Source organism: Prionailurus viverrinus, chromosome D1, assembly GCF_022837055.1.
Source record: "Prionailurus viverrinus isolate Anna chromosome D1, UM_Priviv_1.0, whole genome shotgun sequence".
NCBI lineage: Eukaryota > Metazoa > Chordata > Mammalia > Carnivora > Felidae > Prionailurus > Prionailurus viverrinus.
The window spans coordinates 85,695,377-85,711,890 of NC_062570.1; the positions used below are offsets into that span (position 1 = coordinate 85,695,377).

A 16,514-nucleotide genomic window follows, 5' to 3' on the forward strand; every position below is an offset into this window, starting at 1 on the left:
ATAGTTATCCCATAAAATGTTGGAAGGCCTTCATAGGATCTCAGGTTTCTTGCCTTTAAAAGGAGCAATCCAACACTTGCCTACTATGATAAAATCCACACATAAAAATTGATTACATTCATCACATTTTGACATTTTGATCAACATTTAATGAATGTTCTTTTTTTTTTTTTAAATGTTTATTTATTTGCGAGAGAGGCAGAGACAGGATGCGAGTGGGTTAGGGGCAGAGAGAGGGAGACACAGAATCCAAAGCAGGTTCCAGGCTCTGAGCTGTCAGCACAGAACCCTACGCGGGGCTTGAACTCACGAGCTGTGAGATCGTGACCTGAGCCAAAGTCAGATGCTCAACCAACTGAGCCACCCAGGCACCCTGAATGTTCTTAAAATCTTAACAATAACCTTGAATATTCTAATTTTGCCACTCTAGCCACAATTCCTTTGAAAATGAATGTCATCTTGGCATGTTTTGGTATCTGTACTTAACACATAACCTAAATTTGGTTTTCCATTGTTTATTTTAAATAACGTAGGTGAAATAACACAGCATTCAGGGATTGTAAATACATATAGAAGAAAAGTGGGTTAAACAGAAAGACAAAAATCAAAGGATGTACAGTGGAAATAAGGACATAATACACATGCAGGGATGGGGCTATTAAAAAAAAATCTTGCCACCATTTTATGGATAACCTCAGTTATTTCCTTCTATTCATTTAATTGTTCCATAGATTCCTAAATATTTAAATAAACTTTCTTTTAATACGTATGGTTAGAAAACTTTAAACTTTAAAAAAATGACCACCAAATAGAATGTAAATCTCAAATGGATTCATAGTGCTCTTGTGCCACTGGTAGAGCAAATTCCAAATTCAAATATCTAAATCCAAATTCAGATATCCAAAGCATAGAAAAAGCCAGGAAGGTATCACAGATAACAGTTAGCATCTTTTCTATTATCAGTCAAATTATCCCATTTTCTAAATAGAAACAAGCTGATAAACTAGAATGATGAAATTGTAGCAAAAAGCTAAGAAAGCCCACACATTAGTCTCATTGTCTTCAAAGGGCATCATATTGCTCTAACTGTATGAAAATAACCATGGGAATGGGCCACGAGTGTGTTTCCGGCTCCTCTGCATCTTCCCATAGTACTGAGCACAATGCCTTGCAGACAGAGTATGTATTGGATAATGTGAGGATTTACTGCACTAATCATTTAAAATCATTTTTCTTTCTGTCACCAGTAGAATACAAATTGTTAGATGCTTACCATACTACCCAGAAGATGAACTAGATTCTGGACAACGATATTCTTTTAACAGTAAATCTCTGGAGGTGTCTGGGTGGCTCAGTCGGTTAAGCGGCTGACTCTTGATTTTGGCTCAGGCCATGATCTCATGGATGGTGAGATCGAGCCTCGCTGTTAGCACAGAGCCTACTTAGGATTCTCTCTCTTTCTCTTTCTACCCCTCCCTTGTTCACATGCTCTTCCTCTCTCAAAATAAATAAACTTAAAAAATTTTTTTAAATAAATCTTCAAATGATCCCTTTACCAAAGCTTAAATTTCTTTATAAGAGAACAATATAACCAAACAGTACACAAATAGAAAGGCTAAAATCACAGCCATCAGAATCTTTTTGTTTTGTTTTGGTTTGGTTACTAAAATCCACCATATTTCCCTTGCTCACAACAAGAATGGATTAATGTAAAGTTAATGAAGATTTAAGCTTCAGAACCCTTACTTGCTCCAGCTCATGAGAGTAAGAGAAGTTGCTGGGAGCTACAGAGTGTTATAAGTGGGGAGGAGAAGCCAACAACTCCCTAGCAATTAAGGGGTATTTCTTTTTTTTTTTTTTTTTTTTAATTTTTTTTTTCAACGTTTATTTATTTTTGGGACAGAGAGAGACAGAGCATGAACGGGGGAGGGGCAGAGAGAGAGGGAGACACAGAATCAGAAACAGGCTCCAGGCTCCGAGCCATCAGCCCAGAGCCCGACGCGGGGCTCGAACTCACGGACCGCGAGATCATGACCTGGCTGAAGTCGGACGCTTAACCGACTGCGCCACCCAGGTGCCCCAAGGGGTATTTCTATGTAAGTATTTCTGAGAAGCTGCCTATAAAAGGTCTCAGAAGAAAGATTCTCCAATCCTCCATTAGTTCATTGTGATTTACTTTCTCATTCCAAATAAATATCCGCTTTAAGCCCTCATTTTAAAGAGCTTCCTCTCCTCCACTTTGTATAAGCTCTAGCCCTCACAGAAATTGGATCTGCCTCTACTGGAAGCAAATGGAAGACAACCCACAGAGCATTATTGACCAATTGTGTGTGAAAAGCACTAATTCTACTGTAAAGACTTCCCTGTACCCATCTTCCACTTGTTCTCCCCCATGCTGTCTCCCACCCACTCACACATCCCACACTCTTGCTTATCAATTCTCTGTCACAATCACACAACTTCCTTCTAGTTTTTCCACCCACCATCCCTTAAAGCTTTGTTAATACCATTTCCTATCAACCCTTTCTTTCCTGTTATCCCAGGGAAACACTAACATTTCTGACAGCATCTCCATGGGGACAAAGAAGAGGAGGAGTTGTAAGAAAGAACAAGACTGGAAAAGCAGAAGTCACTGAGCCATGGCTATAGCAGATGTTTTCAAAGTCGCTGGGGGTGGAGGCATTGACAGAGGATATAAGGTAAGTAAAGGTTTGGAATAGTAAGAAGTTGCTCCCAAAACCTGAAGAACTTCATAAATTATGGTGCGCATTGAGTGTGACTACTAAATCTAAAAACAATAAGAAATTTCATCAACCTAAAAGGTGGCATGATGTGAAAGCAAGAGAGTCTACCAGAATACAAAAAAAACGCACACTGTATTATGAGTATATAGGGCAAATGAGTGCAAATGGAAATGATATGCAAAAGTGAGAATGGTCTTATAACACATAATGTGGTTATGGGTGATGTAACTGTTTCTTAAAACTCCCCTTAATGTTGTTATGTCATGTTTTCAATATTCTTTTTTTTTTTAACAAGGAACTTTCCCATACCAGTGATGGGACATCCAGTTTAGTTGTTCTCTGTCCTTTGTCTTTTATGTCCATTTAAACTCGATACTATTATGCCATGTAATTGCAAAAATGGAACTGAGGCAATATGGAACACAGGAAGTGTGTGTCCTTTTGAGAGGTGACCTGCTAGTATTAAGATCTAGCCAAAAGCTGCTATTTGTGAATTATCAGTGAGAGATATGATGAGGATGAGAACCTTAGTGAAGAGGTAAAGACAACCACATACAATATGAAAAAGCACCCCAGGGGATTTTGAATCACACCTGGCCTTTAGACCATCATTGAGAGCCTCTGCTCTAGAAGATGATGACAACTACAATCAATTATTTTGTACACACACAATATTATTTTGTACACACACATGTATGTATATAAACATAGATGTATAATATATTTAAATGTATATATAAACATAGAGATATAATATGTATAAATATAAGTAAATATATATTTATATTCATAATAAATAAATATATTTATAATAAATATAAAATTATTTTATTTAAAATTAAATTTATTTAAATTAAAATTATTTAAATTTATCCTGTTTAAATTTTTACTAAAAATAAGTAAAATAAATATTTATAGTAAATAAATATATTTATATATAACAAATATGTTTATAATGAATAAAATATATATATAAATAAATATACATATAACTATAAATATTAAACAGAGTGATAGTTCATCAAAGAGAGAAAATTAGAAAGATGATCATCCTAATTTATTGTATTAATCAGGTACTTTTCTATGATCAAAATGGATAGAAAAGGGGAATTTTTTGTATTATTTTTTATTATTTTTTACTAGAACTAGACTTTGATTTATAAATAGAAAACATATTTGCTTATGGATATATCATCTAACACTCTGCATAGGTCATGTCATAAGGTGAGATAGTTATTCATAACCAGAAAATATATGGTCTTGGCCACAGTAACTCAGAGGTAACTGGGTTAGAGAATGTGCTCCAAGTAAGGGCAGCTCATCCACACCCCATGGAAAATTAGAGTTCAGCCAGGCAACTGACACGAACTGATTCTGGAATTAACTAAGGATGGTATGCTGTGGGCTTTTGTTCAATAGCTCTTCAGTCGAAATTAGCAAATTCTCCCTAGTTAAGAGGAAGTATGGGAATATGCCTCAATTCTAAGATTTGCAATTCTGAATATTTGGGATATACTTTGCTAATCCATTTTTTTCTCTCCTTTCTGGCTGTTTCAGACATAAGAACTGGCTTAGAAAACTACATATCTCAGTTTCTTTCCCATCAGTCCAAACATCTACTCCCAACAATTTTGAGTTACTACAAGCCATCACTGAATATAAACTTTGGAAGAGATGCACAGTAGCAGACCATTATATAGTGTTTCTACTATACAGACATGATAGCATAAATAACTTCAAGGAGAATAGGTACTAGCAAAATGTATTAAAATAATTAGGAAGTGAAGACTATTACCTTTAAAAAATTTTTTATTGTTTATTCATTTTTGAGAGACAGAGGGAGACAGAGTATGAGCAGGGGAGGGGCAGAGAGAGAGGAAGACACAGAATCCAAAGCAGGCTTCAGGCTCCAAGCTGTTAGCACAGAGCCCAACCTGGGGCTCGAACTCACGGACCATAAAATCATGACCTGAGCCAAAGTTGGATGCTTAACCAACTGGCTCACCCAGGCGCCCCTATTACCTTTCCTTTAGGTGTGACCTATTTAATTGTAAGGTTATGTAATTTTTAAAAATTAAGTTTATTTATTTATTTTTGAGAGAGAAAGAGACAGAGAGAGCAAGTGGGGGAGGGGCAGAGAGAAAGGGAGAGAGAGCATCCCAAGCAGGCTCCACACTGGCAGCACAGAGCCCGATGGGGGGGTTCAAACTCAGAAACTATGAGATCATGACCTGAGCCAAAACCAAGAGTTGGACACTTAACCAACTGAGCCATCCAGGTACCCAGTTTATATAATTTTTAATTATGGCTGTATTTAACAACTGGCTGACAAAATTTCTGAAAGTTTAACAATCAGCAATCTCAGACCAGTAGAAGCAAGATTCAGCTTACCAAACCAATTAAATCAAAACCTCTGGAGATGGGGGCATTGATTTTTTTTAAACATCTCTAAATAATTCTAATATGACAGCCAAGATTGAAAGACCAGTGGTCTGTGCTAAAGCCTGAGGATGCGGCTGATACCCAGGTTTCTTGGAATATGGGGAAAGGAATTTATTCCCTAAGAGAAACTGGATGTTCCCAAGGTGAAAACTGGGGCAAAAGGAGAGAAGCTGAGTAGCTCATGGGAAAAGAATAATAGAGATGGAGAACACCTTAGAGAAGGGAGCGAGAACTCAGATAAGACTAGGTGACCGACCATCTGTTTTGCCTGGGACTGAGAGGTTTCCTGGATGTGAAGGTTTCAGTGCTACAACCAAGAAAGTCATGGACATATGAGAGGTGGCATTGGATTTTTCATTTTAATTAGTTTTTATTAATTTAAATTTAAATAGCTACATGTGGCTCATGGGTACTGTACTGAACATCACAGTGAGTCTAAACCAAACACAAGAAGATGGTTTTGCATATATACATTTCCTCTTCTGTTTGCTAGTACGGAAAGAATTTTAAAGCATATTAAAAGAGAAGTATATGAGAGTAGTAGCTCAGATCCTAAAGTTAAATATTTGCTATCAAGCCCATGTGCTAATGTGAATAACTATCACCAATGTGATAAAAATTATTCAGAAATAGGGGCACCTGGGTGGCTCTGTTGGTTAAGTGTCCTACTCTTGATATTGGCTCAGGTCATGATCTCATGGTTCAAGAAATCGAGCCCTGCATCTGGCTCAGTAAGTGCAGAGCCTGCTTGGGATTCTTTCTCTTCCTCTCCCTCTCCCTATCTCTCTCTCTCTCTCCCTCCCTCCCTCTCAAAATAAATAAATAAACTTTAGAAAAAATTCAGAAATATGGAACAAACCTGTGAGGGGGGAAAAAAACTTTCATTTTTTTCCAGGACATATGATAGTTGCTGATACAAATGAGTGGGAATAAATGTTAAGGCAACCACGCTCCCTCACCTAGTTCCTGTCTTAATCAATAGCAAGTACTTTGCAAAATGCTGGAATAGATCTGTAACCATGTCAGAAGTCTGGAAAAGAAGAATGCTACTGTACTATGGGAATCCTGACCTTGATGTTTTAAGCATAGCTTCCTAAACCTTTAGCTGACTAGTACAGATTATGGAAAATAAATTTTGTTTATTGTGTAATTACGTTTCCCCAAAGGTCAATTTTTTGCGTGGTAATATTCTCATTCCAAATGCAAACATGTAAATGTCATTTGAAAAAGTTATAGATAGAAAATAAAATGCTCATAATTACAATATAAAGTTTATATTTGTTGAATAAAACTGAAATTAAGAAAGAAGAATTATAGAGATAAAGGCTGATCGAAATATAATTACTTTGAATGCTATCACATTCAAATCTAAATATAAACAAAGAAAATGATGAGTCGTAATGGTTCATTACTTAGATGGAAAAGGGCCATCTGTTGAGTAATTCAAATTTTTTCTCTTGAAATGTGGGATATGAAATTATAGAACAATTGACAGACTTAACATGGACACTCGATTATGATAAAGAAAAGTATTTCAATTCCTTAAGCTTTCAGTACCTAATCCACTTTAGTAAAGTATGAATTACTTTTTTTCTCTTCGAAAGATGTAATAACAAAAGGTAGCCTAGGACATTTAGCCATCTTGTCCTGACAAATAACCAATTCACCTTTTTTCCCAGTATATTCTTAAGTATTGATTTTACCAAGTGAACTCAGACATGTGTCACACTTATCCAATACAGATCCTTTTCCTTGGAAATGTAGTTTGAACATCAATCAGTCACCTGGCCTTTCACCTCTAATTCCTATTGCCACTGTCTGTCAATTATTAAAGCCTTGCCTATTTCTCTAAATAAGCTATTTTTTTAACTGAAACACATATTGACTCCTGTTAAAAATATATGTTTCTTGGAAAGGTATTCAATGTTCACATGATTAAATTTCTTCATTAAAATTACTTTCTCAAGTTGGAAAAACTACTTAAGCTTATAAATCCACTTTTCAAAGGCCTCTAGGTATTTTCTTTTAAAACATACTGCCTGAATGGTAATATTAGCACTTGTAAGCCAAACTCCAGTTTGAGAAAGACAATATTAAAAGAAATTCAAGCTGAGTGGCATTGTTAGAAGGGTCTTCAAATGGTGCAGAGTGTTTTCGTCTCTAGCTGAACCCAGCGAGAGTTATAGAATGACACCCACCTTGAGCTGCAGGCCTCCCGGGATAAGAGTGTTTGCTGGAAGGCTTTTAATGTGTTGGTAGACATAAGAGGAGAATTGCTCCTGCTCAGCCTGTAATTGGGGGCCAAGTTTTGAGAGATGACCTCTGTTGCTTTTGATAGCTGTCTGCAATTCATCAATCAGCCTGCTCACCTGAAGGGGTTAAATTACAAGAGTTGTTAGCAAGAAGTAATTGTTGATGTCACACCTATTAGATTTTTGAGTACCTAGTTTGATGGGAGGAAAAATGACTTCAAAACAAGAATTTGAGTATAGATCCACCTTCAAGTAAAGATAACAGAAAAGATATGCATTCTTCCATCGACTAATTTTATTTATGAGAAAATTTATAACCTTTGTACTTCAGGTAGCCATTTACAATCAAGGAATGAAAAATGTCTCTGTATATGAAAAGAAACATGCTTCTGAAAAGTTTGCAAAGGACTTCTAAACTGATTAACAAAATAAAATCTTCCTAAGACTTCAATTATTCCCAACTATGTACCAATGACAATATTTAATTTTATTATATGAACACCATGTTATATAGACTTATGTTTTCTCTAATGGACTGGATTCTTACACAAACACTAGTTGACATATGGTAGTGACCAAAAGAGACTAAAAGCTTAAATTCACTTTATCTATGAATGTTTGAAGTGATTAAATTAGACCCATTTAGAATTATGAATGACTCTGAATAGAGCAGGGTCTATTTGAAATATTGGGTTAAAAATCATGGCTCTTCCCATTTACTGACTGAGAGACAATGAACAGGTAATAAAACCCTCATCTGTAATGAAGAATAATACCAGCCTCACCATATTAGGAATTAAATGAGATTACAGAATGAACAATACAATGTCTAACTTATAGTAGGTGCCTAATGCACATTATATTATTATAGTTCTTCTTTTTTAAAGCTAGGTGTTTTCTGAACATCAAGTTTTGGTTCTTTTTCTTGGTGTATCTTTCCTATCCCTAACCTACTTCACATAATGCAGATAAAAATTTGAAACTATTTGCTGCACTTGTACCCCAATGTTTATAGCAGCACTCTCAACAATAGCCAAATTATGGAAAGAACCTAAATGTCCATCAACTGATGAATGGATAAAGAAATTGTGGTTTATATACACAATGGAGTACTACGTGGCAGTGAGAAAGAATGAAATATGGCCTTTTGTAGCAACATGGATGGAACTGGAGAGTGTGATGCTAAGTGAAATAAGCCATACAGAGAAAGACAGATACCATATGGTTTCACTCTTATGTGGATCCTGAGAAACTTAACAGAAACCCATGGGGGAGGGGAAGGAAAAAAAAAAAGAGGTTAGAGTGGGAGAGAGCCAAAGCATAAGAGACTGTTAAAAACTGAGAACCAACTGAGGGTTGATGGGGGGTGGGAGGGAGGGGAGGGTGGGTGATGGGTATTGAGGAAGACACCTTTTGGGATGAGCACTGGGTGTTGTATGGAAACCAATTTGACAATAAATTTCATATATTAAAAAAAAATAAAACAAAATAAAATAAAATTTCTTAGGAAAAAAAAAAGAAACTATTTGCTGCATAGATTCTCTATCTCACTTCAATGTCCATAGTGAACAAAGGGAAATTGTTCTCCAAGAGGCTCCCTCATCCTCTTTCTCTCTCTTTCAACTGAAAATATTGTATTTGCCCCAGTCTACTCCAACTCTGATGTTATATCCATGATTTCTATCCCTTCTGCAGAGGATTTCTGAGAAGTCAATGAAAACAAGCTTGTACTATCATCCATATAACTTGAATATTAATTTTTCTATTCTATGTAGTTATTTCAAGATCGTATATGGTTTTTTGTAAGTATATATAAACACTTCAGTTACATTTAACTTTTTTCAAGAACTTTAGAAGCATTATGTGCATATGAACAAGCTAATTTAAAAGATTCCCATTTTTCTTTGGTCTTTCATACCTCTCTTATTTGTCCCAATGTCATCAATTATCTACTTCTTTTGAAGAAACCTTCTTTTAAATAAAGAATTTGCAAACTTTTTCTCTAAAAGGGACAGATAATAAATATTTTCAGCTTCATGGGCCATAGTCTCCATCAAAACTATTCGAACCTGCAGTTGTACTTTGACAGTAGCCACAGACAACATGTAAATAAATAGTCATGACTGTATTCCAATAACACTTTTTCTTAAGTTTATTTATTTATTTTGAGGGACAGAGCATGAGCATGGAAGGAGCAGAGAGAGAGTGAGAGAGAGAATCCCAAGCGGGCTCCATACTGTCAGCACAGAGCCAGACACCAGGCTTGAACTCACAAACCTTGAGATCATGACCTGAGCTGAAATCAAGAGTCAGAGGCTAAACCAACTGAGCCATCCAGGCTCCTCTTCAATAACAGTTTATTTAGAAAACTAATCAATGGGCTGGATTTGGCCCTACAGCTGTAGTTTGCCAACCCTTCTTCCAAATTCATATATTTCTTCTCCTACCTTCCCTTTTGTATAAGTAATACCTGGTCCATGCCCTCATCTCCTCATCCTCTCTTCCTACTTGAATTACCAAAACAAGTGAGTTTTGAGTGGTCTACTGAGTGGTCTCTCCACCTCAAATTCATCCTGCCACCTCCACAAAATTAATCTACCTTCAATAGCATATTGAACCTTCCAGTTACTTCCCCAGATTCCTCAGCATGGTATTCAAGATTAAAGATCTATTTTCTGGAGCGAATTTCTCTGCTTTTCCATAGTACTGTTAACTCTATTATAAAGTTGTAACATTTAAAATATAGAGATGATAAATGATCCAATGTTAGTCAGTTTCCAGGCTTCTTTTCATATACTACCCTTCAGAATTATCATCAAAAATGATGGATAATAATATGTATCATACCAAAACTAGAGACCAAAACAGGCCAAATGACTTGCTCTTATAGTTATCTGACAAAATTTAAATCCAAGAACCAAAGCCCTTAAATACAAAGACTCCAGATGCCGTTTCTCCAAAGCACTGATCCTCTCTGAACCTAGCCCTAACCCCAGCTGGGCTCAGATGATTGAAATCATATGAATCAAAATCATATGAATCAAAATTATTTCAAATTATTGAAATCAAATGATTCAAAAAAACATAATTTATGTAGTCTTTAAAGTATACTAAGTATCATTTAATGTATAAGGCTAGTCAGTAATACTGCTCTCTTCAGTTTTATTTACTATATTTTGTACTACAGAAAACCACCAAAAAAGAAGAAGAAGAAGAAGAAGAAGAAGAAGAAGAAGAAGAAGAGGAAAAGAAGGAGGAGGAGGAAGAGGAGGAAGAGGAGGAGGAAGAAGAAGAATTATTATTATTATTTCAGGCTTTGATTTGAGAACATTTTTATACATGACTGGTTTTACTGTCACACTCCATAGCCTTTCACAGATAGGGAATTTCATGTGACATCAGAAATCAACCAACCATACAATTGGTGATGTCATTTGCATCCTAAAGGGCTATTGGTTAGAGCCTTAAAAGTTTCATTTCCTATGAATCCTTTGTTGCTTCAAAAAATGTCTCTATCATTTTTGCTACTTCAATTGTTCCATGATTATCTGTTAATGTATATATAATTATACCAATTATCACCTGTTTTTTTAATAAGTTAAAGCTATGAAATAAGATGTCCTAGCAAAAATTAACATATATTAAACATATGAGAAAACATATCAAGAATCCTGCCACTGACATTTTGATAAAATTTCCATTCAATTTTACAAAAACTTTGTTTCTTTACATATTCATAATGTCTTTAAGATATGCTCAAAGTGCTACATTTTGTTTTCAGTTATTGTGATAACATATTACCCTTAAAGACAACCCTACACATGAAATAACTCATATACCAAAAATTGGATAAGTAATACAATAATCCTGAATTATTTTACATAATATGATTTTTTTTTCAAATCACAGATGTTGCTAGAAGGGGAAAAATGCTCTTTAAAATTCCTCATCATGAATCTTTTTTTCCTGCAAATCCGTTTTTTTTCTCTCTCTCTCTACAAAGGCAATGTGAATAGGGGTAAAAGGAGACAAAACTTGACCTTTTGTGATCCCAGCATTAATGGGTCTGTTCATAATTCAATCTATGTGTGTGTGGGAGCATCCATGTGGAAACATAGAGGCCTGAGAGACATAAAGCCTTTCCCTTTAAACATTATCTGACCCTATCAGTCCCATTCACAAAAGAAGGCTTACGTATGCATATGTTGAAATAATGCACCATCTCATTGTGCAGCAGAAAGCCTACACATTCTACTCTTCATTCTCCGTGGAAATGCAGCACGGAAGTGACACTTGTACAGAATTTGGGAGAGGGACAAATGAGCAGAAGGTAGCAAAAAAAATATGAGTATTCGATGAGGAAAAGACCAAACTTCTGAAAGAATGCAAATGCACACCTGTCTATAAACATACACAGAGGTTTTTGCTTAAAAACGTACATTAGGTACTTTGGTCATGTTTTTATGACACATTCATGTAACTCTTGAATTTATTAAATTCTTGAAATGATGTAGATGATTTAGATTTAGATTTTGGCACAAAATAGTATTCTGCTCCTAATCATTCTAAAACGTATGCATATTGAAGTTGTATGTTCTGAACTATACATTCTGTACATTGTAGTTTGGCTATTAATGAATGAGGTTTTGAGGATCTCCTGGTTTTTCTAATGATGAGTTCAGCTGTTTGCCTGATTGCTATGTGCCCATGAGTCCATTTATGTTAGTAAGGAGGACTCCAGAGAACTTTGCACTAAATTATCACTTGAAATCAGCACAAAGGGCTGCAGCCTCTATGCAAGGAATGTTATCTTGGCATACAATACATGGGGGGGTGGTCTCCAAGCTAGGTTAGTGCTTAAACTTAAGAACAAGAAACTTTCTAATTTATGACATAATTAAGAAGAACCAGAAAGGGGACAGGGAGATGAAAATGGGTATTTTAAATTTCCTAAAATCTCTTCTTGATTTCAGGCCCAAGGACAGTGTTTTCCAGGTTAAAAAGAACCATAACCCAGACTTGATGAACAAAGACTAGAAAAGACATGAGAGCCTATGAGAAAAGTAAGGTATCTCTTGATTTAGAAGGATGGGTTGCAGTGTAGCTACAAGAGAACTTGAGGTGTGCACCATTTCTTACTCATACCGCTTCAAATGCTCCCAACTTTTTAATAGTTTCCAGAACCCTTCTGAAATGGAAATATCTTGGAAGAAGACTTATCTTGTTTCCAGCCAGAGGGCCCTTCTGTGTGCTGCTTTTAAGCCTATTCAAGAGTCTGACATTCCCATCCACTCATAGAGGAAGGAGCCATTAAAACAGAGACATTTAAAAAATTTTTGTTTCCAGAGTAGTTAACATATAGTGTTATATTAGCTACAGGTGTATAATATAGTAATGCTACCATTCCATATATTACTCAGTGCTCATCAGGAGAAGTGTACTCTGATTCCCCTTCACCTAAAATAAAGATATTTCTAATGTCTTTATAAGGCTATGTTGATGGCAACAAGAATAATGTCAGCTACACCTTCTGAGGAAGGTATGAGAATGTGCCTCATAGGCTTCTAACGACAGGAGTATAATGAACCAAGAGTCCCAGATACTGTGCTCTGAAATCCTTCGCCAGGTTGATACCAATGGCTGAGGATACTGAAGCAGGTCTAACTCAGGGAGTCATAGGACTCCTCTGAAGGACAGCTTTAGGTCAAGGATACACCATCAGCTTCACCGCTGTGAAGCTTAGTCATTCCTAAGACTGCACCGCTGTCTAAGATGTTTCCATCTAGTCTGCCCTTCCTCTCTCCTTCACTTGAGTTCAAGCCTGCATTTCAGTCTGATAGGTCTTGCAGCCTTACCCAGAGTTCTCCCCATTTCTCTCAAAGACATTTCTTCTAATACAATACATACACATCTAGTCCTATCTTGGTATTTATTTTTCAGAGAACCTGGAATAACTTTTAAACCAACAATAACAAATTGCATGCATATTTCCAGCAAATCATTTCCAAAAAATTAGTTTAACATGTAACATCGCCTCAAAGTAGTCTTATGATACATACATTATTTCTAGGTTTAACGTGGAAAAATTACATGAAATAAAACAAGGTTTTAAGATAAAACTATAGGCAGCAGAAATGTAAATCTCAGATTTTATGATGTTTAGTTTGGATTTTGAACTATATCTAGAAATAAAATATTTTTGTAAAAAATAAACTGTGGGCAAAATAAATTTTGAAGTAATTCTCCCCCTTCCCAACATTTTCATTTCTCTTCACTACCATGATTTCACACTTCTGAATATGAATTAGGGTCAAAACTTGACAGCACTCACTTTTTCTAACCAAACACTAGAAATTACACATCATAATTAATATAATCACTTTCAAAGTAATAACATAGAAATTATTACCATAGCATATAGGATATATTTAGAGACTATTACAACACACCCACACATATACTCACAAAACACACAAACTATATTCCCTTTCCTGCATATTTGATTTTTTAAGCAAACAGAAGGCATTTGAAGCCATAGCTGATCAAGCAAATATGGGACCAAATAACGTATCGTACATGAAGAACACTGAAGTATATCGGTATTAAGTAAGCATTAAGATGACAATAAAGAAGAAATAGCAAATAAACATGAATACTGTTGGATTTTCCAGAAAAGATCATTTTCATTTCCAGTGTGGCTAACAAGGTGGCATTTGAAATGATATATTTAGCATAATGATAATTTTCCTGGGCCGAAATGATAAATTTCCTGAGCATAATGATAATTTGGAACAAGTTTTCAGTTCCAATGAAATTATAGACTTGCATAAAATATCAAAAAAATAATTACAATACTTAAAAGGCAGAAAATATCTATCTGTTCATTCTTTTAGGTGTTTTATATTTATCTCTAATAATAATTTGTCACTGTGTTACATCACATTATAGATGTAATTTTAATGCTATTAACTAGAGAAATTTATTTGTATTTCTTAAAGTTTACCATATCAAGATACATGATAGATTCAATTTAAATTACTATAAAACATGTAATAAAACTCTCCAACTGGGATAAAACATTTCCAAATGAATAGAGTATAATATTTTAAAATTTGTAACTAAAAAATCTAGTCTTTTAACTTGTTAATATTAAGTAGAATGAGTGAGAACTGTAACTTAAATCTATACAATTGTTATTTGCTACATCTAGAAACTATTCAAGTTGAATATTTCTTATGAAATATTCTCTACTGAGATTACCAATCTATACTTACAGTATAGTCTTTAATAATGGACATATACAAGTCCCAAATATTAATTTGAATCTCTAATTCAAAGACTTGAGTTCTCTGAGGAAAATGTGATGCATTGTACCTGTTCATTTTTTGTAAAATACATAGCTGGACAGATGCAATCACAATGATAAGAAAATATTAAAACCCCAAAGCTTGGATAGATTTCTTTGCCGAAATGTCAAAAGAGAATGACATGAAAATTTAATTTTCATATATTCACATTACCTTATTCTTTAAGTTGATTATGATTTTATTTACTGACAGTGGTACATGGGAATTAGCAAATTCATGATCTCTCCTCAGAAAGAGTAAATGGTTTTACATTCCAGGAAACTACATGAAAATCATTTTCCCCTTTTGTCTAACACCAATTTTGTATTATTATTTCATTTATGGAATATGCTGTCAACTTCACAGCATGAGCTTTGGAGAGAAGGTTTGCTTTAATAGTTCTTCATTATAATATTGCCTACAGAATCTTATGATTAGCTCATTTAAGCTTGACATTTGAAAACTACAGTTTTTCCTTGCTAGGAGATAACATTGTTAGCATTTCTAAAATTCAGAACAATAACTCCATTCCTAGAAACTCAGAAAATAAAAATAATATTTGGTACTTATTCAAAGTTTAATAAAATCTTAACCTTTTCCCTATGTTAGCATGTGTTAGTTATAATTTACAGATTCAACCTGCATGTAATAATTTCCTAATTTAGGAAATTTATGAGAAAGTTGTCAGAAGTATTTTCAAAAAATTACAATATTTATTCTTTCAACCATATAATTATTTTTCAAGCTGCCTAGATCAATAAAATGCTTCCAGTTTTGACCAATTTTTTTCCATTTTGTTGCTATCAGATAACTATAGCTGGTTCACTATCAGAACCAAGTAAAATATGTCTTAATTTTAAAATGAGCACTCATTATAGTTTTGCCATACAGCTTAAAAAGTAAGTTACTTACTTCTTCTTGTGCCTTATGGTGTTCCTTCGCTGTTATTGAAAGAATTACTTTTTTGGTAATTTTCTCTTTCTGTTCATCTATAGCCAGGTTCAACTAGGAAAAAATAAATAAATCACATGAAAACAGACACCTACTGACACCTAACTGCAACATTTATTCAAACAACCAATTTAATATAATCATGGAAGGTAATTTCAAACTAATTTGGCCCATACTTATATGAAAATGAACCCCATTTAGATTAAGTTGAAAGTTCATTTTTATATTTAAAACATTTAACACTGAATCTTTCACTTCCATTTTTATTGTTTTTAAGTTTACTAAAATATGATTTGGGAGAGGATCCTTAATTGCAGACATTTGATGAATACTTTTTAAAAGTATTTTATCAAAATGAGCATAGCAATTTTTTTTATTAGGCTGATAGTTTCCTATTACAATTTTCATTGCCAGTAGGGAACAAATTGGCTGCTGTTAGATCAGAATAAAAATTCAGGAACATAAACCAAAAGCAAACATCAATTCAAACACTCTAGAACAGTTCAAAATGACTTATAGTATTTCATGACAAAAAATAGTGTATCTTAAATACCTGAACAGTTACATACAACCTGATCCACTTACAAAGGCAGATAAAGGTCTACTATTGCTGCTAACCCATATGTTATGAAAAGGTGAATATGTCCATTCTGTTTTTCTTTATAAATAATCCCCATTGAAACAGAAGCTATTTTCAATGAAAGGAAAAAGCTGAACTAACACAATAATATTCACTCAGCAAACTGGTATTAATAGAAAGAAAGAAACAGCCTAATACA

At 34.5% G+C, this 16,514-nt stretch overlaps 1 protein-coding gene across 2 annotated transcripts in view; it reads right to left on the minus strand.

Annotated features, from left to right (window-relative positions):
• DCDC1 (doublecortin domain containing 1) overlaps window positions 1–16,514 on the minus strand; it is a 491,420-nt gene that overhangs the window by 247,322 nt on the left and 227,584 nt on the right. For both annotated transcript variants that reach the window (XM_047878425.1, XM_047878424.1), the window contains exons 10-11: window positions 15,697–15,789; window positions 7,385–7,555 (exon numbers count right to left, since the gene is read on the minus strand). In XM_047878425.1, coding sequence (XP_047734381.1) covers window positions 7,385–7,555; window positions 15,697–15,789 — 264 coding nt within the window. The remainder of the gene's footprint in view (window positions 1–7,384; window positions 7,556–15,696; window positions 15,790–16,514) is intronic.